This window comes from Saccopteryx leptura, chromosome 7, assembly GCF_036850995.1.
Source record: "Saccopteryx leptura isolate mSacLep1 chromosome 7, mSacLep1_pri_phased_curated, whole genome shotgun sequence".
Lineage (NCBI taxonomy): Eukaryota > Metazoa > Chordata > Mammalia > Chiroptera > Emballonuridae > Saccopteryx > Saccopteryx leptura.
Genome location: NC_089509.1, coordinates 87,592,209 through 87,616,943, shown reverse-complemented (window position 1 = coordinate 87,616,943; position 24,735 = coordinate 87,592,209). Strand labels below are relative to the sequence as shown.

Genomic DNA, 24,735 nt, shown 5'->3' with positions numbered 1-24,735 from the left:
GATGGATAGATAGATAGATAGAGAGATAGATAGATAGATATAGATGAAAAAAATGGACAGATGATAAAGATAGAGAAAGAGAGCCTACTGTTAATGTCTCTTTATTCTTGGTTTGGGGAGGGATACAAAGATTAATATGACATAATTCCTGATCTTAAACACTTAGAATGCAGAATACATGTATCAAAAGTAGCATACACACCAATTTGTTATACAAGGCAGAATGTGATTAATGACAAATGAAAAGGTCAATGTTCCATTAAAGGCTTAGCAGAGAAAGACAGAACTTCTGGGTGGGAGTAGAGAAGACTTCAAAGAGGAGGTAACATTTGAACATGGCTTGCAGGATGTGTAGCGTTTACTAGAATGAAAGTTCCAGGGGGTGGGCACTACATATCATTGGAAGGAATCAAAGCATAGGCTCTTGAGACAGAACTCAAGTTTGATTCATGGCTCCATCATTCACCGATTATGTGGTCTTAGGCAAGTTAGTTACTTTATTATACTTCAGTTCCCTCAGCTCTAAAATGAAGACCATAATTATAATCATATTAGGAATTTCCATGAGAATTATATAAGGTCATTTGTGCAAAGCACGTAGGACACTGGCTACAATATTCCAATGACCATTAACTTTAGTATTAGTATTACTACTACTTCTCACCATGATCATTGTTATTATCAGATAGGTATGCAGGCCTTGCTTGGTTCATTGTCTTTTCATCCTGCTTAACAGTAGCGGTTCTCTCTATCCTGAAATCTTCCTGTGGACATCTCCTCCTTCTCATCATTCAGTCACACTTAAACTCTCACCTCTACTAAGAGGTCAAATTGACCTCACTCTCTATATCATTATCCTGTTTTGCTTTCTTTTTCTTTTCTTCTTTTTTAGGTGAGAGGAGGGGAGATAGTGATGAGGAGTCTCACATGTGTCCTGACTGGGATCCACCTGGCAACCCCGTCTGGGACCAATGCTCCAGTACCAAGTTATTTTTAGTGCCTGAGGATGATGCACTCCAATGGAGCTATCCTCAGCACCAAGGGTCACACTTGAACCAACTGAGCCACTGGCTACAGGAGGGGAAGTGGGATGAAGGGAGATAGGGATGCGGGAAGAAGTAGATGTAGCTTTTCCTGTGTGCCCTGATGTCCATACGTTGGGCTGATGCTTCTATCCACTGAGCCACTGGCCAGGGTCCTGTTTTGCTTTCTAGATAGCAGGTATCACTTCCTGAAATTATCTTAAATATTCACTTACATTTTTAGTATATGTTTTCATCTCACTAAACTGTAAGCTCAATGGACAAGAGATTTTTGTTTCTCTTGTTCACAACCATCCCTCTACCTCAGTACCCAGTACAGCTGGCACATAGTATCCCTTTGATAAATATTGCCTCATCCCTGGAGCCATAAGACATTGGTCTTTGATGGCTATGGTAAGGGTGGGGAGGTTGGTAAAGAAAAGGGAAAAGCTTAGGTAACTCAAGTCTCCAATCTTGATTTCCTATCTTAAATTTCCAGAAGACCATGTGGCCACTTCTAGAAATGGGGTTCAAGAGTAAGAGCTCCAGGAGGGGGCAGAAAAGGTAAATTCAGGACTGTTCATAATGGATGTGATGTCTAAGAGCAACCCAAACGTAGGATATCTGGCAGGCTGTGAAAAAAATATGCAGGACTGATCTTATGAATAAGATTGTCTTGATCAGTCATTCATTGGTCCAACAAATAGTTATCAAGCTTAACAATATATCAGATGTTAAGGCACTGAGGATATAAAATGTAATGAAGCTACCCCTCCAGAAACTCCAAAGGGCAATTTGGGAGATATTTTCATGGAGGTGCTAGTGGCCTCCAGATATAGCTGACACTGCCAAGAGAGGCTACAGAGAGACAGCAGAGAAGGAGGTCTAGGGCAGAACCTTGGTGAAGGCCCATTTCCAGGGTACCAGGTAAAAAGCACGTGGCAGAGACAGAAAGAAAGTTGTCATACGAGAGGCGGGAGACCAAGAATATGGTCCAAAGGCAGCATATAGCCACTGAGTAAATATAAATGACTAATAAATGGAAGAAAGAACAAATAAAAGGTCCCCATGCTTTTATTCATGCTGTTCCCTCTGCTTCACATGTCTCTCACTCCAATTAGAAGTAACTCCTGATCCTCCAAATCTGGGTGAGGTACTAGTTCTATGTCTCCATAACGCTTATGTATTTACTACTGGGGGATGTTCTCCCTTATCTATTTGCCCATCTAGATTGTGAGAAACTTGAGGTCTAGGACTGTGTCTTTTTTTATTCCATTATCTTCCTTTCCAGTTGCATGCTGGTGTTCAATACAAGTTTGTTGGATGGATGGATGGATGGATGGATGGACGGATGTTAGGATACATGGATGCATGGATGGATGCATGCATGTATGAGTGGGTGGGCAGATGGATGAACAGGTAGGTGAATAGATGGATGGATAAACAAGTAGGTGGGTGGAACAACATGAAACTCTTACCTTGGGACCAAGTTCCTCAAATGATAACACAGAGATTGAATATACCAACTCCCTTCTGTTTTATGACGAAAAGATACATAGCCAGGGACAGTCGCCATGCCAACAAGGAAATCTGCCTCAATAGGAACGGTGTCCTGAAGGGAAGGGTGTATTGGCTCAGAATTTATAGCATCTGCTTCAATGGATATAGAAGACTGTATCTCTTCACCTTGACAGGCCTGGATGAAAAAGAGTTTGGGTTTGTTAAGGAGACCAGGGCATTGCAGGGCTGTGAAGTGAGATGTGATCTCCTGAATGGGAATGAGGATCGCATCTGAAGAGTAGACAGCTCCAAACTCCCCATGGGACAGAACACAGAACACAAAGCAGTCTCCTTCAGCATGGTCTGGATGACTCTTGTATTTTTGCAGAATCTCGTCCAGTTGCGCTTTAGTCACATCATCTTGTTTATCTACGTAGAACCCAAGCCACTTAAACACATCCTTAAGAGACTCTGTTTAAAAAAGAAAAGAAATAAAATGAAGATGAGAAACAATGCTAATAGTTATAAAAATTGTACAGCAAATAGCCTGAAGCTTTGAATTCTTTTTATTTTCATAACAATAAAATTTTATACTTAACTTGCCTTTTCATAGTCCCACAGTGCTATCACAATGGTCCTGACAGTCAGCCAGGCCAGAGTTCACTCTCTTTCACAGATGAGGGAGCTGAGGCTCTATGACTCTCCCATGGTCACAGGCCTGGTTAGCGGTGTAGCCAGAGCTCAAACGCAGGTTTTCTCATACTGACCCAGCATTCTCACCCCCAAACCACAGAGCCGTAAGTGGTCAGGGACTCTTTTCACTCTTTAAGCAGGTTGGTAACCCTGGGTGCTATGGTCTGAAAACTTATGTCTTCCAAAAATTCCTGTGTTGAAATATTAATGCTTGAGGTAAGGGTATTAGAAGGTGAGGCCTTTGGGAGGTGCTTAGGCCATGAAGGCTGACCCCATAAAGAGATCCCAAAGACACCTCTTGCTTCTTCTGCCAAGTGAGCTTACAGAGGGAAGGTGGCCATCTAAGAAGCAGATTCTCAATGGACAGTGTGGCACCAGAGCCTTGATCTTGGACTTCCAGCCTCCAGAATAGTGAGAAATAAATGCTTGTTGTTTATAAGCCACTCCATCTTGGTAGTTTAATATGGCAGCCCAGACGGACAAAACACTAGAGGCTTAGTAACAATTATAATATCATCTTTACATTAAAAATTTTTTTATTGATTGATTTTAGAGAGAAGGGGGGGAGACAGGAACATTGATCTGTTCCTATATGTGCCCTGACCGGAGGTCAAACAGGCAACTTCTACGATTCTCAATGATACTCTAACCAACTGAGCTATCCGACCAGGGCTCATCCTTACTTTTAAATGGAAGATAAAAATTACAGGAAAAAATGTGAAAATAAAACATGATTTTTAAGATCCCCAGCTTGCATTTGATATACCATTACAGCCTCTCTTACCGGCATCTTTATTGGTCCCTTGTCTTTCTGTCAGTGTGGTAAAGTTGTGGTTGTTGATAATAACACAGTAGCCTCTAAATTTATGATCCATCCTGTATACCCATTCCTCCTTGAAAGCAGAAGAGATGGAATCACTTATTAGGGAATCCTCACTTTAAGAGTTTAAAATTTGTAACCAACCACTCTAATTATCAGTATCAAACGCAGAAAGTTCTCAAGATCTTGGTCCTGGTCTGGATCCTGCCAGGCCCTGATTAAAATTCAGACTTCACCTGGTTTAATTGCAGATGTCAGTTCTTGATGTTAAATAACAGAATACGCATTTTAACTCTGCGAAACCCAGGTTTATGCAAGAGCAGCCTCTTCCTTTCTGGATTAGCAAAATGAAGAAAGCGTAAGTAAGGATCTAACACGACAACAATATCAAACAGTAATTTTTTTCAAATGGTAGGATTTAGAGTGATCTGATCCTTCCAAAACCAGAGGAGTCTCTTTAGTAGACATCATAGTGGAAATTTTTAAACATATGCAATTATTTCTGAAGGCTACTGTAAACAGCCTATGCTTACAAATTATCTGACTGGTTGCAGCAGGGCCTCAGTGTGGCTAAAAGGAGCTCTTGAAAACAAGATACAACTTGAATTCAAACAGAAAAAAAGTGGCATTGGTCAATGAAAAAGAAATTTCCCTTTTGGAACTTATTAAAAGGGCATGCAGGACTGAAAGGGCAATAGTGCCCCCTCCATAGCCAAAGATCAACACACTTCTGAAGGTATTAAAAAAGGGGGAAAGGACAGAGATAATCACAGATAGAGGGAGAAGAACCAAAGACAAACACAAAGAAGGGCTGGACCCCAGTTGGAGATGCCCCGAAGAAACTGTCCTCTGTGCTGGTTTCAGAAGTTAGTATGCAAGCAGATGGTCCCAACATCTCCATGGAGACCAGGGTTACCCCGTCAGCTAGAAAGAAAGGTATTCAGCCTCTTCAAATATCTTTCCTCAAACACTTAGATGTTCTTACACGAGATGGGTTGAGAATCAGTATCACACAAATCAGCTCAAATGTTTCTGCTGGAAAGTTTGGTTGAGTAGAATCAGCATTTATCTGTCACTGGCTAGCAAGAAGCTGGGAAGATACCAAGAAGAAGAAAGAGGCAATAAAAAGGCCCAGAGACCCAATCTGGAGAGGGCAAAAATCAGCCCACAGCCTTGGGATTACTTAGTCATGCTTTTGGCATTGGCTCAGGATGAGTTCCTGTAAACCCCCTGGTTTCTCTCAATAAGAATCTATCATAGAGAGGACGCCAACGATGAGTTACTGGTCACATGACAGTAGGAGGAAAATGTCTCTTGAAACTTTTATTCTCCTACCAGCAAGTTTACACCAGAATTTGGCAAGTTCTGCCCGCGCTTCCGAAGCCTGAGTTAGTCATTAACTATGATTAAGGGTCAGTCCTGGGTGCTCAGATCAGGATGAGCGAATCCAGTGTCCCCCAGGCCAAAAATGCCACCATAAAGGACCAAAGTGGCAGTCATAAGGAGCACCTCTACACCCCTCCTCACCTTGGGAAGGGGTAACATTCCAGGGAAGCCATGTCTGAACTTCAAAACCGCAGAATTGCAAAACTGAAAGAAACTTGTTTATTTTCCAAAGAAGTGAGTAAACTGTTGCCCGAGCTTCTATAACTACACAGTGTTCAGCTGGGTCTTCAGAGGGCAAGCTCTGTAGGAAGACTGCTGGGTTCAAACTCCAGCTCCACCCTTTTCCAGCCATGTGACTTCAGCAAAGTGCTAGGCCTCTTGAGTCCCAGTCTCCTCAGCATTGAGTGATAATCACAGTTGTACCTATGTCCAGGTGACTGGAGAATTAAATGAGATAAGCCCTAGAAAGCTCTTAGAACAGGGGCTGGCACATGATCAGTACTCAGTAATAGTAACTCTCACCAACATCATATCATGTAACCTGCCAGATAAGCAGAAAAACAGATTCCTAGGCAGGTGGAGTATGTTAAACTCTGAAATTTAAATTTGCAGAAAAAAAATGAGGAATCAGAGCTGATCAACTTTACACTTCACAGAGAGGCAACACCAAAAACCTGTTTGTTCATCAGCAAGTTAGCCCAATGGCAGATTCTGAAATATTTTCTCCAGGTTATGGTTCCCGGGCAAAGATTCAAGGAACTAAACACACCATTGCCAAGTCCCTCCCATTGGCTGCTCTCTCCCTCTGCAAACAGCATCTGGAGTCACACCTTAATAGATAGTCCCTCAGACTCAACACTCTGCACTGTCATTGCGGGCCTGAGGCTTGAGTCCCACCAGGGATTCCCTCCCTCTGACAGAGGCTGAGCTCATTCTGAACGGTTCCCTGCATTTCCCAGAAGCTGCTATGCAAGGCTTCCAGAATAGAAACCACCTCTTCACCCTCCCAAAGAAAAGCTGGTATAACCCATGTACTCAGTGGCTTGCTCTGAATTGAGATAAGAAATGAATTCTCCACTAATTTGTAAACCTTCTTCCAAGTCACCTTGAATAATTTGGTATATATCAAATATATCTATTTCTGCCATACTGATCCAGGTTATTAAAAGTCTATTAGGAACATCTACCATTACTTCTTGCAGGCTCATCTTGCAGGTCCCTTCCATTGAGGAAACCGGAAATGTATGAAATGCAAGAAATTCACAGAGTTAGGAGGAGGGTTGAAATTCTAGATTTGATAGGTTGGTGAACACATTGAGATGATGTGCCCTAAGAAGGGATGAAAGCTCCCTGCCACTCCCAACTCTCATATCTTGCTCTATGGGTCTCTCCTATATGGACGTTCTTGAGTTGTAGCCCTTATAATAAACCTGAAAATTAAACTACTAAAAAAATTGACTTGATGCAGAAAAGGGCAGATACCTAATCCCCAGCCATAGAAAAGGTCACTCACTGGCAAGTGACAAGAAGAGAATCCTCTTTCTTCTTCCAAAAGGGAAGGTTCTCAAAGACATGGTGGCAGGAATATATGACACATGCACAGGACGTTTATTCACTGCAGCATTATTTGGAATAACTAAAGACTAGAAATAATTCTAATGTCCACCAACAGGAAATGATGGAAAGAACTATGGTATATCCACACAGTGAGCACAGGATGCAGAAGACAATCTCTATATACTTCTCCAGGAGATACTGTTACAAGAAGGAAGGTAAAGAATAGTATTTTAGCCTGACCAAGTAGTGGTAGAGTAGATAGAGCATTGACCCAGGATGCTGAGGACCCAGGTTCAAAACCCCAAGGTTGCCGGTTTGAGCACGGGCTCACCAGCTTGAGCACAGGGTCGCCAGTTTGAGCATGGAATCATAGACATGACCTTATGGTTGCTGGCTTGAGCAAGGGGTCACTGGCTTAGCTGGAATACCCCACTCCCCCTGGTCAAGGCACATATGAGAAAGCAATCAATGAACAACTAAAATGCTGTAACCACAAATTGATGCTTTTCATCTCTCTCCCTTCCAATCCATCTGTCCCTGTCTATCCCTCCCTCTCTCTTTCTAAAATTAAAAAAAAAAAAGTATTTTAGTGTGATACCTTTTTTAGAATTCATGGGGTTATAGGGGTTGATGTTCTCTTTCAAAAGTAAAAATAGAATAAGTGAGAAGACTAATAAAAATGGTAGACTGTGGGGGAAGGGAAGAGGGCAAGGATGCAATCGACTTCTCTGTGCATACTCTAGTATAGTTTTGACATTGGGCTACATAAATGTTTTATATAATTAAATACGAAATTGAAACATAGTCTAGAACCCACAGCTTTTCTGCATTGTTCTCTCTGTCCATCCCTCCCCTAACCCTTAGACTGCAGCAGAAAGTTCCAAAGGAGACATGACGAAGGTGTTTTGAGGAGGAGCTGAGCCTGCCAATGCCTCTGCGGTGAGCAGCACCTGGAGACCTGTTTGATCATCCCGGTCACTGAGTCACAGGTGCCTCACCTGTCCTGGGGCCCACCGGGCTTCTGAGTTATCTTCAACTCAGACCAAAAGTGCACTGCCTCATTCCCAGGCCGCCCAGTACCAGAACTCCCCAGCTCTGAAAGAACAAAATGCAAAGGCAGTTTAATTCCACTTTCTGAAAGACTTCCTGCCTTTCTTTTTGCAAGCCACATTTCCCTTCCTTTGGAAAGCTAGAGTGCTTCTCAGGGACAGCCAAGGGCCTGGCAGGCTGTTGTCTGTGTTTGAAAGCAGTTGAGCAAATTTCCTGGAATGAAGGGAATCACAGATGCAGCAGTGGGCTCTGCTCAACATCTCCAGATACCAGGTTTCCTTGAATTGTGTCCTCCCTTGTGCTGATGAAATCAGCCAGGACAGGGATGAGGAATAAGCATTAAGGTCTGCCTGGCTCTTTTTCTCAGAAAATGTTGAATCTTCCGTTGGCACTCACCAAATCTTTGTGTCAGAAGGGAAAGAATGAATGAATGAGTGATTGATTCACTGCCTGACTATGTTTGGTCTTTTCACTTTTTTCAAGGATAGTTCAGTAAGAAAATCCTATGCCACACTCGAAAATATTGACTTGTGCTTAAGCAGACGGTGGCGCAGTGGATGCAGAGGATCAGCCTGGGATGCAGAGGACCCAGGTTCGAAACCCCAAGATCACCGGCTTGAGCATAGGGTTGCTGACTTGAGCATGGGATCATAGACATGACCCCATGGTCGCTGGCTTGAAGCCCAAGGTCTTTGGCTTGAGTCCAAGGTCACTGGCTTGAGCAAGGGGTCACTCACTCTGCTGGAGTTCCCCAGTCAAGGCACATATGAGAAAGCAATCAATGCACAACTAACACACCACAATGAAGACTTGATGCTTCTCATCTTTCTCCCTTCCTGTCTGTCTGTCCCTATCTGTCCCTTTCTCTGTCTCTCTCTGTGTCTATGTCTCTCACTTAAAAAAAAAGAAAGAAGGAAAGAAAATATTGACTTGCTTTTTAAAACAAATTAGGGGATATTGCTTGAAATACAGTTTCTTCTCAAATGCATTTGCTGGCAGAGCTCTTTTATATAAGAAAACCTCTCAGGTGCATATGAAACATGATTTACCAAGTTGAGATGATGGATTATCTTATCCATCACTTCATGGAGAAAAGCAGGGTGGAGATAACTTTTAATACCTTCCAACCCTGAGAGTCTATGAGAACATAGGTAATGTTAAGTGCTACCCCCACAAAGCCTCCTGCATTCCCAGCACCCCACAACTATTTTCATCTTCATCTAGCTGTGGCCAAAATCATCCAATGTTAGCAAAACAGCAGCAATTGGAGACCAAGAATGAGCCACATCCTTTAGAAACTACTGAATTTCTAAGAGACAAAGAGCAATGTCTCGTCGTGTGTGTGTGTGTGTGTGTGTGTGTGTGTGTGTGTGTGAGCATCTTTGTACACACACACAAAAATGTATGTACTGAGCACACACAAAAATACTTCAAACAGTAGAGGGGGATTAAGGCTAGTGGGCAAAAAAGAGGGGGAGAAAAGAGGGCTCTTGCTTAAAGTAGAATGCTGTATGTTGACTTATAAATGTAAAAAGATACTGGAGTTTGAAAATCATTGCTTTAAACCAATATAACAAATATTCAATCAGACAATCATCAATAGATGTTCAAACTAGAGAAAATTTTGAGGCAGGGTAGGATATTAGCTTCATCTCAAAATGTCTCCTCAATACTTGCTTATTAATGACAAGGGAAAAATAGTAATTACACAAAATTATCTATGTAAGGAAGAAATCAAACAACATCTTGACCACATAATCAAAATTATCCCCACAAATGAGGGGCAGATGGACATCATTGCTTCCAGATGTGATGCCTTGAGAAATGTACCTCATTGCCCTGGCTGGGTAGTTCAGATGGTTGGAGTGTCAGCCCAATGTGCCAGGGTTGTAGGTTTGATCCCCAGTTAAGGCATATGCAAGAGTAAACCAATGAGTTTATGGATGAGTGGAACAACAAACTGACGTTCCTCTTTCTCTAAAGTCAATTTTAAAAAATATTTGTAGATGAACGCAGGCTGCACAGATAATTGAAAGTAGCAAAAAACAGGTGAAATTAATTTTGAAAAAAAAAAAAAGAACTGTACATTATTTGTGTAAAATTCTGGCCAGAATATTTAGCTTGAATCTAATCATGAGACAACACCACACACATCAAAAATGAGGCAAATCGCCTGACCAGGCGGTGGCGCAGTGGATAGAGCGTCGGACTGGGATGCAGAGGACCCAGGTTTGAGACCCCGAGGCCGCCAGCTTGGGCGCAGGCCCATCTAGTTTGAGCAAAAGCCCACCAGCTTGAACCCAAGGTCGCTGGCTCCAGCAAGGGGTTACTCAGTCTGCTGAAGGCCCGCGGTCAAGGCACATATGAGAAAGCAATCAATGAACAACTAAGGTGTTGCAACGCGCAATGAAAAACTAATGATTGATGCTTCTCATCTCTCTCTATTCCTGTCTGTCTGTCCCTGTCTATTCCTCTCTCTGACTCACTCTCTGTCTCTGTAAAAAATAAATTAATTAAAAAAAAAAAAACAAAAATGAGGCAAATCTTATGTTTTTATAAAAGGTGGTGGTGATGGAAGTAACTGCATTCTTTAAAAGTGGGAATGTCATAGAAGAAGAAGAAAGCATTAGAAATGTTCAAGATTAAAGGAGACTAAAGAAAAATGACAAATACAATGTATGATCCTAGATTGAATTATGTACTAAGTAGGGAAAAGCTATTAAAGATTATTATTAAAAAGCTATAAAGAATAAAATTGAAATGTGGAGTTTTGACTTAGATATAAGTATTATACTAATTTAACTTTATTGGCATTGAAATCAGCTGACAGTCTTATGGGAGCTCCCTTGTAGGTAACTGTAGGGAAAATGGCTGTTTGGCTTGCTCGCGGGTTTACCGGCTGCAAGCACTTTGCCTGATTGGTACGTGGGTGCGTGGGTGTGTGGCAGCACCACAGGTGTGTGGTCTTTGTAAGACTATGGGTGCTTTTCCTGGGTGGTGATTCTCCCAGATCACTCTCTGCCACCATGAGGTGTGGTTTTCCCTGCTCCCTCACCTTTACTGTGAATAGCAGATTTTCCTTTATTATCTCTTTCCCTTTTGTCGTTTATTCACTTGCCTGTTTTTGTGAGCCTCCAATAAACGGGCACAGCCCAACGCTTTCCAGCTCCACAGTTCCTCTACCGTCTGCCGAGTTCAATGGGAACCTGCCTGGCCTCAATCACCAGCATTACAGTAACTACCGTTTTCTCTCTCTCTCTCTCTCTCTCTCTCTCTCTCTCTCTCTGTCTATATCTTTTTTTTTTTTTTTAGAGAGAGAGGAGAGAGAAAGAGAAAGAGAAAGAGGTGGGGGGGGGCATCAACTCGTTGTAGTTGCTTTTTGCATGTGCCTTGACCAGGCAAGCTGGAGGTTCTGAACTGACGACCTCAGCATAGCAGGTCGATGCTTTCTTCACTGCACCACCACAGGTCAAGCCACTGCTCTCCTCTTGCTGCTTTTAAGATACTGTCTTTTCCTTTAACATTTGGCATTTTAATTATGATGTGTCTTGGTGTGGGCCTCTTTGGGTTCATCTTCTTTGGGATTCTCTGCACTTCTTGGACCTGTGTGTTTTTTCTCTTAACCAAGTTGGGGAAGTTTTCAGCCATTAATTATTCAAATAGGTTCTTGGTCCCTTGTTTTCTCTCGTCTCCTTCTGGTACTCTTATGATGTAGATGTTGTTATGTTTCATGTTGTCTCAAAAGTCTGTTATACATTATCCTCATTTTTTAAAATTCTTTTTTTGTTTTGCTCCTCTGATTGGGTATTTTCTTCTTCTACTTTATCTTCCAAGTTGCTAATCTGATCCTCTGCTTCATACAACCTACTATTTATTCCTTCTGGTGCATTCTTCATTTCAAATATTGTATTTATCGTTTCTGACTGGTTCTTTTTTATAGTGTTGATGTCCTTTTTTTATGCTGTTTGAGTTCTAAGTTCCTTGAGCATCCTTATAACCATTGTTTTGAACTCTGTATCTGGTAGTTTGCTTGCCTCCTTTTTATTTAGTCTCCTCCCCCCCCCCCAGAGATTTTACCTGTTCTTTCACTTGGGACCTGTTTCTTTGTCCCAACATTTAGATGCTTCCCTGTGTTTGCTTCTGTATATCAGGTAGAGGTGCTATGTCTCCTGGTCTTATAAGAGTGGTCTTATATATAGGTATCCTGTAAGGCCCGGTGGTGCTGCCACCCTGGTCCCCTGACTTGGGTGCTCTGGATGCACCCCCTGTGTGAACTGTGTGCACTGTCCTGTAGTAGTTGAGCCTTGATTGCAGTTGGCATGTCACAGGGAGGGACTGACCCCAAGACTACTGGCTGCAAGGGCCAGCTGTGACGACAGAGGAGGAGCTGCTGTGCTGGGCTGACTGCACGGAGCAGGATTTGCTTCCGTGGGGCTCTGATGTTTGCCGAGTCTGCCCCTTGGGTGCGTCACTTATGAAAGCGGTTGGGTTGTAATTCAGTGTGGTCTGAAGCTGTCCACGTAGTGCAGTGGCTCCGGGGCCTCCCTGCAGTACAAATCAACCATTGCCTGTGCCCTGCTTAGGGCCAGCATGAGCTATGAATTGATCTGCAGGTGGTTGCTACTTGTACTGGGTTTGGAGGTGCCCAGGAGAGGCCAAGCTGTGAACTAAGCTGGCTGCTGCTAGTGCCAAGCCTGGGGTCACTTAGTGAGAGATATGGGGCACACTGAGGCCAGATGCTGCTAGTTTGAGAGATTTTAGGGAAGTCTGAAAAATGAGCTAAAAGAGGCTATTTGTATGGAAAAGCCACTGGAAACAGCTTGGGTGGGCACTTCAAAGTAGGTGCGGCAGGGTCTCAGGGAACCACCAGGTCCAGGTGAACAGTGTTAGCCAGGTTAACGGAGACTCAGATATGGCACCTGCCTGCCGGCTCTGTGATGGAAGGGCCCCACAAAGGAACAATGGCCTCTACCAGCACTTCTGTCTGGGAGAAAGATGCCCTTCCGGCCCTTGTGCTGAAGCCAAACAATACAGTTCCTCCTCATATGTCCTTGGCACCTTTCAAGCTGCTGACACAGTGCAAGAGCTCAGAGCAAGTGAGTCTGAGTAAGTCAGTGTGCGGGCCCTTTAAGAGGAACACCTGGGACTCCAGGAACTCTTCCGCTCATTCAGCCACAATCTTGCTAGCTTTTATAGCAGAAGTTATGGGGGCTTCTCTTTCTGGCACTGAAACCCTGGGCTTGGGGGCCTGGTGTGGGGCTGGGACCCCTGGTCCTCAGGGGAGACCTCCACAGTTGAGATATCACTCCTGATTTTTAAGGGGCACATATGGATGTGGGACCAACCTGTTATACATCTCCACCCCTCCTACCAGTCTCAGCGTGGCTTCTTCTATCTGTCCTTAGTTATAAGACTTCTGTTCAACTAGATTTCAGGTATACTGAATGATGGTTGTTCTGTAGTTCAGTTGTAATTTTGATGTGTTTATTGGAGGTTCTGAGTACCTGTGTCTACCTATGTCGCCATCTTGAACAGAAATTTACTGAAAGAATTTTTTTTAAGATTAAAATTAGACCCTGGCCAGTTTCTCAGTGGGTAGAGCATCATCCCAGAATATGGGTGTCCCAGGTTCAATTCCAGGTCAGGGCACCCAGGAGAAGTGACCATCTAATCCTCCTCTCCTCCCTCTCCCCCCCCCCCCACAGCCATGGTTCAATTGGTTCAAGTATGGCCCTAGGCACTGAAGATAGCTCAGTTGGTCCCAGTGTGTCAGCTTCAGGTGCTAAAAATAGCTCGGTACTCCAGGATCAGCCCCAGATGGAGTTGCTGGGTGGATCCCAGTCAGGGCACATGTGGGAGTCTGCCTCACTATCTCCCTCCTCCCACCAAAAAATAAAATAAAATAAAACACAAACAAAAAGTTTAAAAACAACTTATTCCTTCAAATAAGATATATAAATGGCCAACAAGCATTTGAAAGATGCACACCACCACTAATCTTTAGTGATGTGAAGTAAATCAAAACCACAATGAGATATCATTTCATACCCACTTGGATGGCTACTATCGAAAACCAGGAAAATAAGGATTGGCAAAGATGTGGAGAAACTGGAACCTTTCTGTATTTTTGGTAGAAATAATGTAGCTGCTATAGAAAACAGTATGGTGGTTTTCTCAAAATATGAAATACAGAATTGGCCCTGGCAGGTTGGCTCAGTGGTAGAGTGTGGGCTCAGTGTGTGGATGTCCTGGGTTTAATTCCAGCCAGGGCACATAGGAGAAGTGACCATCTGCTTTTCCACCCCTCCCTCTCCCCCTTCTCTTTCTCTCTCTCCTTCCCGCAGCCATGGCTTGATTGGTTTGAGGGCATTGGCTTCAGGCAGTGAGGATGGCTCTGTGGAGCCTTCACCTCAAGTGCTAAAACAGCTCGGTTGCGAGCATGGCCCTAGATGAGCAGAGCATCGGTTCCAGATGGGGATCACTGGTTGGATCCTGGTCAGGGTGCATACTAGAGTCTCTCTCTGTCTCCACTTCTCTCACTTGGAAAAGAAGAAAAAATAAATAAATAGAAATAGAAATACAGAATTACCCTATGATCTAGCAATTCCATCTCTGGGTAAATACCCAAGAGAACTGAAAACAGGGTCTTAAAAAGATATTTGTACTGTGTTCATAGCAGCATTATTCACAGTAGCCAAAAGGTGGAAACAACCCAAGTATCCAGCAATGGATGAATGTATAAACAAAATATGCGATAAACACACAATAGAATATTATTTAGCTTTTAAGAGAAAAAAAATTCTGACAGTGATGAACCTTGAGGACATTATACTAAATGAAATAAACTAATCACAAAAAGGCAAATACTGTATGACCCCACTTATGTGAGGTACCTAAAGTAGTCAGTTTCATAGAGATAGAAACTAGAATGCTGTTTACCATGACCTAGTGAGAGGAAGGAATAGGCAGCTATTGTTTAATGGATATAGAGTTTCAGTTTTGCAAAATAAAAAGAGTTCTGGCGATTGATTATACAACCATGTGAATGTGCTTAACACTACTGAACTTTACATTTAAAAATTATTAAGATCATAAATTTTATGTTATTTGTATTTTACTATAATTAAAAAACAAAAATTTTCGCCCTGGCCGGTTGGCTCGGCGGTAGAGCGTCGGCCTGGCATGCAGAGGACCCGGGGTTCGATTCCCGGCCAGGGCACACAGGAGAAGCGCCCATCTGCTTCTCCACCCCTCCGCCGCACTTTCCTCTCTGTCTCTCTCTTCCCCTCCCGCAGCCAAGGCTCCATTGGAGCAAAGATGGCCCGAGCACTGGGGATGGCTCTGTGGCCTCTGCCTCAGGCGCTAGAGTGGCTCTGGTCGCAACATGGCAACGCCCAGGATGGGCAGAGCATCGCCCCCTGGTGGGCAGAGCGTCGCCCCATGGTGGGCGTGCCGGGTGGATCCCGGGCGGGCGCATGCGGGAGTCTGACTGTCTCTCTCTGTTTCCAGCTTCAGAAAAATGAAAAAAAAAAAAATTTTTTTTTCAAGGCCAAGCTAACTTCACTGATGCAGACCAAGTTTGCTGGAAAGAAACAAATCCCAGGGGAGAATGTTTTATGTCTCCTAAGGATCACGATCATGTTGTGAAGGACAGACTGCAGTTTCTCCCAATGTTTCCCCCTCTACCCACCCTTCCATTGTGTGCACTACCGATACTCGATACTCCGTTCTTGTTCTCTGGGGACAACCGGTTACACAACTTGTGGGGTCCAGTGCAAAACAAAAATTCATACATTTTTAAGAATTTCAAGACAATGACAGCTAAGCATTAGAAAAGTATGAACCCTATGCAACTGCACAGGCTCTAAGCCCAGGAAGCCAGCCCTATTGAACCCCACAGATAAGAACAGTGACACAGTTTACAACACAGCAGTGTACTGGAGTCAGCTCAAACTGGCTAGTGAAAGCCCTTGTCAGATTTTCAAAAATTCTGCAATGCAGTTGATATTATATTGATAACTTGAAATCAGCCATGGAAATCAGTTTTCCTCTTTTTCTCCCTCCTCCCCTCCTTCCCTCCTTCTCTCCTTCTCTTGTTCTTTTTCTTAGGGGCTGGGAGTAGAGAGTGAGGCTAGTGGTTAAACATTTACCAACAGACCAATGAACCTACTGGCAAGGCTTGAAGGATTTGCTCAATGTCTGAAGAACGAAGTATTCCTTCCTCCTGGTCTCCTTTGCCTCCTGTCACCTCTACAACATACTCCTCAGGAGCAGAGGCTGGGAGTGCCACCTCACTGGCCCTCAGCTTGCTTTGCTCAGCTTCTGCAAAAAAAAAGAGAAAATATTCATTCTTTCACTATGGTTTTAAGAGTTTGCCTGACCAGCTGGTCAATAGACCAATTCAGCAAGGCTTCTGTTTTAATATTCTGTGTTGGGGAGACTGGAGTTGGAAAATCAACACTAATTGATACATTGTTTATACTAATTTTGAAGACCACGAATCCTCACATTTTACCCCCATGTTAGACTTAAAGTTCAGACATATGAAGTCCAAGAAAGTAATGTTTGATTAAAATTGACCAATGTGAATACAGTGGGATTTGGTGACCAAATAAGCAAAGAAGAAACCTACCAACCAACAGTGACTACATAGATGCTAATTTTGAGACCTATATCCAAGAAGAGCTGAAAATTAAGAATTTTCTCCTTAACTAGCATGATCCTCATATTCATGCATGCTTCTGCTTCATCTCACCAATGGGCCACTCTCTGAAGGCACTTGATCTCTTAACCATGAAGAAGCATGACAGTAAGGTGAACATGATACCAGTGATTGCCAAAGCAGATACAATAACTAATAGTTAACAGAAATTTAAGATTAAGCTAACCTGCCTACACCTGTGCTGAATTGCCTGCCGGTACTGTGTTTCTGCCATCTGAACAGCCCTTATAAAGGTTTCCTGCAATCCCATTTCAACCAATAAGACTGAGGCTTTCCCCATCCAATCAGAGTTGCACAGCTCTGACCAATCAGGACAGTGTCTTTTGACCAATCAAACTGTGATGATGCAGAGTCCTCATTTGCATGAGGATGGACCAATCAGGTACTAGGGGTGAGGACTTTTATCAATATAAACTAACTCCCCTCTGGTTCAGGGAGCTCATTATTCCCTGAAACCAGAGCTGTAACACCGAAGAAGTCTGGGCCACAGCAGAGCAGACCATTGCTGTTTTCACAGCTGCTCTGTAGCACTATTGAGCTGTTCCACAGCAGTGCTATTTTCACAGCCATGCTGTATCACTGTTTGCTCTGCATAAAGTTTCCTTCTTCACTGCACCCCAATTTGGGGGTTCCTGTTGGTGTTGAAGGCATAAATGACCATTGATTGGCACAAGTATGGTTGAGTTAAAAGTTGGAAATAAGATGGTTAAAGCTTGCCAGTATTCTTGGGGTGTCATACAAGTGGAAAATGAAAACCACTGTGACTTGGTAAAGATCCAGGAGATTCTTATTTGTATAAACGTGAATAATCTGGGAGAAAAGAACCCACATTACGCACTATGAACTTTACAGATTTTGCAAACTGCAGGAAATGAGCTTTACTTAAGTGGGCCCAGAGAATAAGCCACTCAGTCTCCAAGAGACCTCCAAAGCCAAAAGACACAAAATTTATGGGAACATCAGAGGAAGGAAGAGGAAATGAAGCAGATGTTTATGCAGCAAGTAAAGGAGAAAGAAACCATACTGGGAGAAGCTGAGAGGTACAGGCTAAGTTTGAGCACCTTCAAAGAGTTCACCAAGAAGAGAGAATGAAGCTTTAAGAAAAATGACTTTTGGAAGAAGAAATAATCATTCTCTAAAAAGAAAGCTACCTCTGAAACATACCAGACCAGACTTTTATGGGAACAGATGGCAACCTGAAGATAGATAAGAACTATAAGGACTCCAATTTTATGTAATTCAAAAGTTCCAGATCACAGAAGGTCATCATAAGCAAAAATTATTAAAATGTTAGAACTATGCTGTGATTTTCTTGCTGCTTTAATTTGCTGTATTGCTTTTTCTGTACTTGGCAAATGGCCACAGATACTGCCATTTATTGTTAAGTGTAAAATATTACTGGAAAAATATTGTTAAGTGTAAGGTCAATACATAAGTTTGAGTGGATGATAGCACTTACAGTTGTTAAGAATTAAGTTGCTGGTTTGTGATGAATCTAAGATTGTTTCGCCAGGTACCCACTTACTGTCACTTTGTAGAGCATTATACCATAGATGGCACACAGTGGCAATGTCAGTGCCATTGAAAATGCAGAACTCATCTGTATTACAGCCGTCTGATTCCATTTATATTCCCAAGATGAATCTTTTTTTGTACACACTAACAGTAAAATTCTGGGAATATATTTAAAAATACATTGGGTACCTGAAACTCTAACTTCTCAATAGTTTTATAGGGCTTTTTAATTTTTGATATAATTATCTAATTTGTAACATGATCCTAAGAATCTGTATCAAATTTTATATAACATGATGTCCTTCCATGCTTCAGTATGCCTTATTGTGATTGCTGTATTTTTGTGATGAAACAAAATACAGTGGTACCTTGAGGTATGAACAGACCAGCATACGAATTTTTTAAGATATGAGCTGTGACTCGGTCCATATTTTTTTCGAGATCTGAGTGAAATTCTGAGATACGAGTCGTGATTCGGGAAGCTGTCGCTAGTTGGCACGTTGGCGCACGGGTCCAGTTTCAGCAGTTTGATATACGAGTTGACTGACTTACGAGCTCGGTTACAGAACTAATTAAATTTGTATCTCAAGGTACCACTGTATATTTAAAAAATAACAATTTCCAAGTATATAAACCCTTTTTCTAGTAGTAAGTACCTTTGAACTTAGGCATTATCATCATATTTTCATTAGGATTTAGTACATTCTTGTTGCTTAAAACTCTGTCTTCAAGGGGGGAAAATAATAAGATTGAATCATTTTATTAAAATTATTTCTTAAGAAAATAACTATGAACATCAAATGTTAAAGATATAAATATTAGATAACATATCTCAAGGGATATTTGAATTTAGCATTTTAGTAGTATTTTCAGAACAATAAACTTTTCCTTAACAATCATAGGTAGACAATTTTTTATTTTTTGTACTTAAATATTCTAAATAAAGCTGACATTTACCCTAGACAAATGAAAAAGAAGAAGAAAAGAAGATACTTGCCCTCAATAAGGCAATGATTCACCTTCCTGTTCTACAGTTCTCAACTACTTGAAAGGCAAGAAAAAGAATCACAGATAAGAAAAGAAAAATCATCTTCTGATTAGCAGCAATACAAGGTAACCAATCAGCAAAACCTTTGTTTCTGTAATGCCATTTTTTTTGTAATGCCATTTTTTTAAAGGCCTACTTCATATATACTCAGACAAAATGTGAATTTATAAATTATTTTTATTTATCATTATATTTCATTCCTTGTATTATCCTATTTTATTTGTTATTGTGTTTATGTTTTTATTACTTTTATAATTTTGTAAGTTTCTACCCCATCCTCTTTTATTGTTTACATTTGCATGAAATGTTTTTTTCCATCCCTTCACTTTCAGTCTATGTGTATCTTTTGTTCTGAGATGGGTTTATTATAGATAGCATATATTGTATACAAGTCATGTTTTCTTATCATGCAGCTACACTATGTCTTTTTGATTGGATCATTTAATCTATTTCATTTAAGGTTTTTATTGATATGTATTTATTTATTGCCATTTTATTCTTTAAACCTATAATCCTCTTTCTCTCGATTTCTTTTTTCTTTTCCTCTTTTTATATCAGGCCCTTTAACATTTCTTGCAGTACTTATTTGGTAGTAATGAACTCTTTGAGCTTTTTTTTTTTTTTTTTTGGTCTGAGAAGTTCTTTATTTCTCCTTCAATTTTAAATGATAGCTTTGCTGGATACAGTAGGCTTCATTGTAGGTCCTTGTTTTGCATCACTTTGAATATTTCTTGCCAATCCCTTCTGCCCTGAAGTGTTTGTGTTCAGAAGTCAGATGTCAGCCTTATGGGGGTTCCTTTGTAGGTAATTAATTGCTTTTCTCTTGCAGCTTTTAGTATTCTTTCTTTGTTTTTTATCTTTGGCATTTTAATTATGATGTGTCTTGGTGTGGACTTCTTTGAGTTCATCTTTAATGGGACTTTCTGTGCTTTTTGAACTTGTATGACTTTTTTCTTCATCAAATTAGGGAAGTTTTCAGCTATGATTTCTTCTAACAAGTCCTCTACCCCTTGTTTGTTTTCTTCTCCTTCAGGAATCTCTATGATGCAGATATTGTTTCGCTTCATGTCACCACAGAGCTCTCTTAGAGTTTCCTCAGCCTTCTTGAGCCTCTTTTCTTTTTCCTGCTCTGCTTCTATGTTTATGTTTATCTTCTCCTCTAAATCACTGATTCAATCCTCCTCCTCATCCAGCCTGCTGATGATTCCTTTTGGCACAATCTTCATTCCTGATATTGTATTTGTCATTTCTAATGGTTCTTTTTTGTGATTTTGATGTCCTTTTTATAACTTACCACCTCTTTAAGTTCTCACTTACTCTTACCCATTCTTACTCTAAGATCCTCTAGTACCCTAATAACCATTATTTTAAACTCTGCATCTGGTAATTTGCTTCCATTTCATTTCATTTCATTCTTTTTCTGGAGATTTCTCCTGTTGACTCATTTGGGTCATTGTTTTATTTTTTTTGGTCTGCCCATTTTGTCTGTGTATTAAGTACCTCTGCTCTGACTACAAAATCTGTTGTGATGTCTTTATGAGAAAGGTGGGCCCAGTGGTACTGACCTCCAGACCACCTGAGCTCCTTGCTCTAGTAATGTTTCTTGAGGGTTATATTTACTATCCTGTTGTATGTGAGAATTGAATTTTGTTGGTCCTTTTGTGGGTGGAATTAACCCTTCAGGCTGGCTGGCTCTAAGGGTCAACTTGATCACATATATTAGACGCTGTGCAGTGTCTGTCCTATGGGGTGTGGTTAATCTCTTCAGGATCTGGTGCCTGCTGGACTCCTCCTTTGGGCATGCCACTCGTGTGGCTAGCTGAGTCTGCCACCCACTACTGGTTGTATTAGTTCTGGGTCCTCTTGGGTGGGGTTTGGGTATGGGTTGATGTCAAACGTTGCTTATAACCCACTGTGGGCTACCTGTCTGGAGCTACCACTCTGCTAACTGTTTGTGTCTGCATTTTCTGTGCCTGGGTGTGTGGGGAGGGGTCAGCCTGTGTATAAGCATCGACTTCCTCCTGCTTAGAGCTGATAGCAGCTCCGTAAAGGGGCCCAAGTTTCTTACGCTTTGCCTCCACTTTACAGCTACTCTACTTGCTCTTGAAGCTGCATGGTCTACCTGCAGAGTCTTCTGTAGAAAGACTGTAGAGTGGGGGAAGACTGGCTTCACCCCACCAACCCTTCTGCAGGCTGCAAACTTGGGGGGCTAGGGCAACTGAAGTCAGTCCCCCCTATTTGGGGAGGATCTCTTGGTCAAGAGGTCAGTACAAGGAAAGTGGCCCCTACTCCAGAGTCTAAGCTCTCAAGATATTCCAATTCTGTTTCTCCCCTGAGAGGTGAGCAGCAGATTCAGGTTGGGTTTGGCCAACAGTTTCCTCTGCAGAAATTCTTTCAGCTGGGGAGCTCCTGGCCTTAATGAGGAAGATAGAGAGAGTCTTCCACTGAGGTTGATTGTGATCCCTCAGAAGGTGGCTAAGCTCCAAGAAACTCCCACTTTGAATGTCTGTGCTCTAAGCCTCTCTCCCTTTCCCCTGTGGGGCAGGGTATTCAGGATTTGGGCCTGCTGACTATGAAGCTCTACCTCATTCAATGACTACAAGCTGCTGACCACAGAAAGTGAAATTCACCTCAGCTGAGTTTGGTGCCTGATGAGCTCTCCATTTGGATATGCTGCTGGAAATGTTAGTTGGGCGCTTCTCTGATGTTGTCTGTAGCTGGCCACTGGATGTGTTGGCTCTGGGACTCTTATGAGAGAAGATATTGCCTATAACTGGCTCTCAGCAACCTTTTTGGAGCTATAGGTATAAGCAATCCAGAGTTTATGGCTGCCTCTGCTGGGCTTAGGTTCACATGGAAGGACCAAGCTGCACACCTAGGCTGGGTTTTACCAGCACTGGGCATGGGGCAAGTCAGCAAAATACCAAAGTTTCCCTCAGATCCACCTGATGCTGCCTATCTGCTGGCTGCTTCTTGGACTCAGCCCCTGACAAATCCTCTGGTAGAGTATAAAGGCTGGGGCAACTCAGACATCAGGAAAGGTCATGGGTAGGGTTCCCACCCCCGGGCCCCAGGTGTTGGCCTGTCCTTAATTTTTTCACAGACCTCAGTAGGGTGTGGCCACTAAGAGTCCAGTAGGTATGGCATCTGAAACCCAGAGATTTTGTCTGCCCACACAGTACAGACAGTTTCTATTGAATTTCCCATGAGGCAGAAATAGCAGTCATATTCTCAGGAAAGTCAGGGGAAAAACTCCGGCCTGAACACCAGACAACAGAATCACTGTCACCTCCTGCATCTTCTCAGCCTGCTTCCAGACCAAGGCTGCTTACTTCTCAGCAGGGCCCAGGGTGAGTCAAGAGAGATTCCCGAGCGTAGGGCAGTTGCTTTTCCCCATGCTGATGCTGCTCAGAGGGGACCGTTCCACCTAAGAAAGTTGACTTCTTCAGTATTGGAGAATGACTCAGCACAGGGGTTCCTGCAGCTGTCCCCCACCATGTCTCTCCTTGAGGCCACCAATTTCATACTCTCCTTAGGTGACTCTAATCCTCTCATCTCTCCCCCACCGGAGCTCAGAGGAAGGGGCTGTGAATGAGATTTTCTACATTGGTCCTTTAAGAGGTTGCCTGCATCTCTGAGAGCTCTTGTCTTTCACAGACAGAAACCTTGCCTCTCTTCACTGCCAAATGCTATGTAGGCATCTCTTCTAGTCTCTGGTGCTCTAGGCTAGGGCACCTGGCCTGGGGCTGAGGACCCACACCTCTCAGAGAAAACTTCCCTGCAGCTGAGATGGAGTAGAGGCAGCCCTTTCCGTGTGTCCGCCCCGCCTACCAGTCTCATGTGGCTTCTTCTGTGAATCCTTGGTTATAGACTCCTCTTCAGTTAGTCCTGAGTTGGTTTTTCAGAATGATTGTTCTTTTTTTTATTTTTATTTTTATTTTTTGATGATTGTTCTTAAATTTAGTTATAATTCCAGTTTGTTCCTGGTAGGAGGTGAGTGGAACATTCATTCACCTACTCCATTGCCATTTTGCTCCTAAATGTGTCTATCCTGATGGTTCTTAAACAGAGCTTGTGTCCTAATCAGATGCAACAAAATCTGTCTTTTAGATCATATTCACTTACAGAAAAGTCTAAATTCTGCATATCTACTATCTTTTCAGTCCTTTAGTCCTTTATCTTAAACAGCAGAATTAAGTCCAAATTCTTAGGACTATAGAAAATCACTATTAAAATACATATTAATTGACACCTATAATATAATAACAAATAAATATTTGGTCTCTGCTTCCTTTCCTGGCATATAGCTCCTAAAATTCTTAAAATCTCTGTGATGTCTTTTACATGCCCATGAGATGACTGGTGGTTGGAAATTCCTGAATAGCCTCAGTATGTAGGCTGGTTGCCCGGAGAACCAACCACGTGATTGAAGGAACTTACCCTTAGACCTCTAGGAAGGAGAGAGGGGATAGAGGTTGAATTAATCATAATGGTCAATGATTTAATCAATCATACTTATATTTGAAGCCTCCATTAAAAAAATCTTAACTTAAGGAATTCAGAGAGCTTCTGGGTTGGTAAACATGGAGAGGTGTGGGGAGGTGAACTGTTTGGAGAGGTTCTAGAAGTTTCTCCTCTTGTACCTTACCCTATGCTTCTCTTCCATTGGCTGTTTCTAAGTTATAACCTTTTATACAACCATTAATCTAGTAAAACTGTTTTCCTGAGTTCTGGAGTCATTTTAGAAAATTATTAAACCCAAGGAGGGAATCATGAAAACCACCAGTTTGTAACCAAAGCAGACAGATACCGTGGGTAATCTGGAGACCCACTATTTTTAATTGGCATCTGAAGTGGAGGGCCAGCCTTAAGGGCCTGAGAGACCTTAACCTAATTTAGTTGGGATCTGCGCTAACTCTGGTTAGTGTCAAAATTGAATTAAATATAGGACACCCAGGTGGTGTCTGCAGAGAACTGGAGAACTGTTTGGTGTGGAAAAACTCACACATCTGGGGTCAGCAGATTGGTATGATAGAAGAGCAAAAACAATCGTTTTCTTCCAAAACCCAAGGAAGATCACACAGATGGTAGGTTGTAGAAAAGAAAAATCAAAATTAGAATTCTTCTTTTGATATAAATTTCAGTTCTTAAGACTCATGGAGGCATTTACTACATAAAAACTAGAGTGATATGCAAAATAATCTGACCACCTGCCCTGCATTTACTTTGTGCTGGGTACATTACAGAGAGATGGCAATGTGGTGAGAAAACAAAATCTCAGTGGTCAGAGATTTTAAGTGAGGATTCCAAATATACTTTTCACATCAACTTCCTGCTTTTTATTTCTCATTTAATGACTTGATGGTTAGAAGACCTGTTTTTATTCTTCATAAATTTTACTTAAATTATAGTTATTCATTGC

At 42.1% G+C, this 24,735-nt stretch overlaps 1 protein-coding gene and 2 pseudogenes across 1 annotated transcript in view; 2 read left to right on the top strand and 1 right to left on the bottom strand.

Moving 5' to 3' along the window:
* The window catches only part of CASP10 (caspase 10), a 47,452-nt gene that overhangs the window by 2,414 nt on the left and 20,303 nt on the right, over nucleotides 1-24,735 (bottom strand). The window contains exons 5-8 of the mRNA XM_066345744.1: nucleotides 16,199-16,350; nucleotides 5,563-5,625; nucleotides 4,000-4,108; nucleotides 2,501-2,993 (exon numbers count right to left, since the gene is read on the bottom strand). Of these exons, the coding sequence (XP_066201841.1) occupies nucleotides 2,501-2,993; nucleotides 4,000-4,108; nucleotides 5,563-5,625; nucleotides 16,199-16,350 (817 nt within the window). The remainder of the gene's footprint in view (nucleotides 1-2,500; nucleotides 2,994-3,999; nucleotides 4,109-5,562; nucleotides 5,626-16,198; nucleotides 16,351-24,735) is intronic.
* LOC136378693 (septin-10 pseudogene) lies at nucleotides 16,386-16,935 on the top strand (annotated as a pseudogene).
* Nucleotides 17,426-17,988, top strand: LOC136378622 (septin-10 pseudogene; annotated as a pseudogene).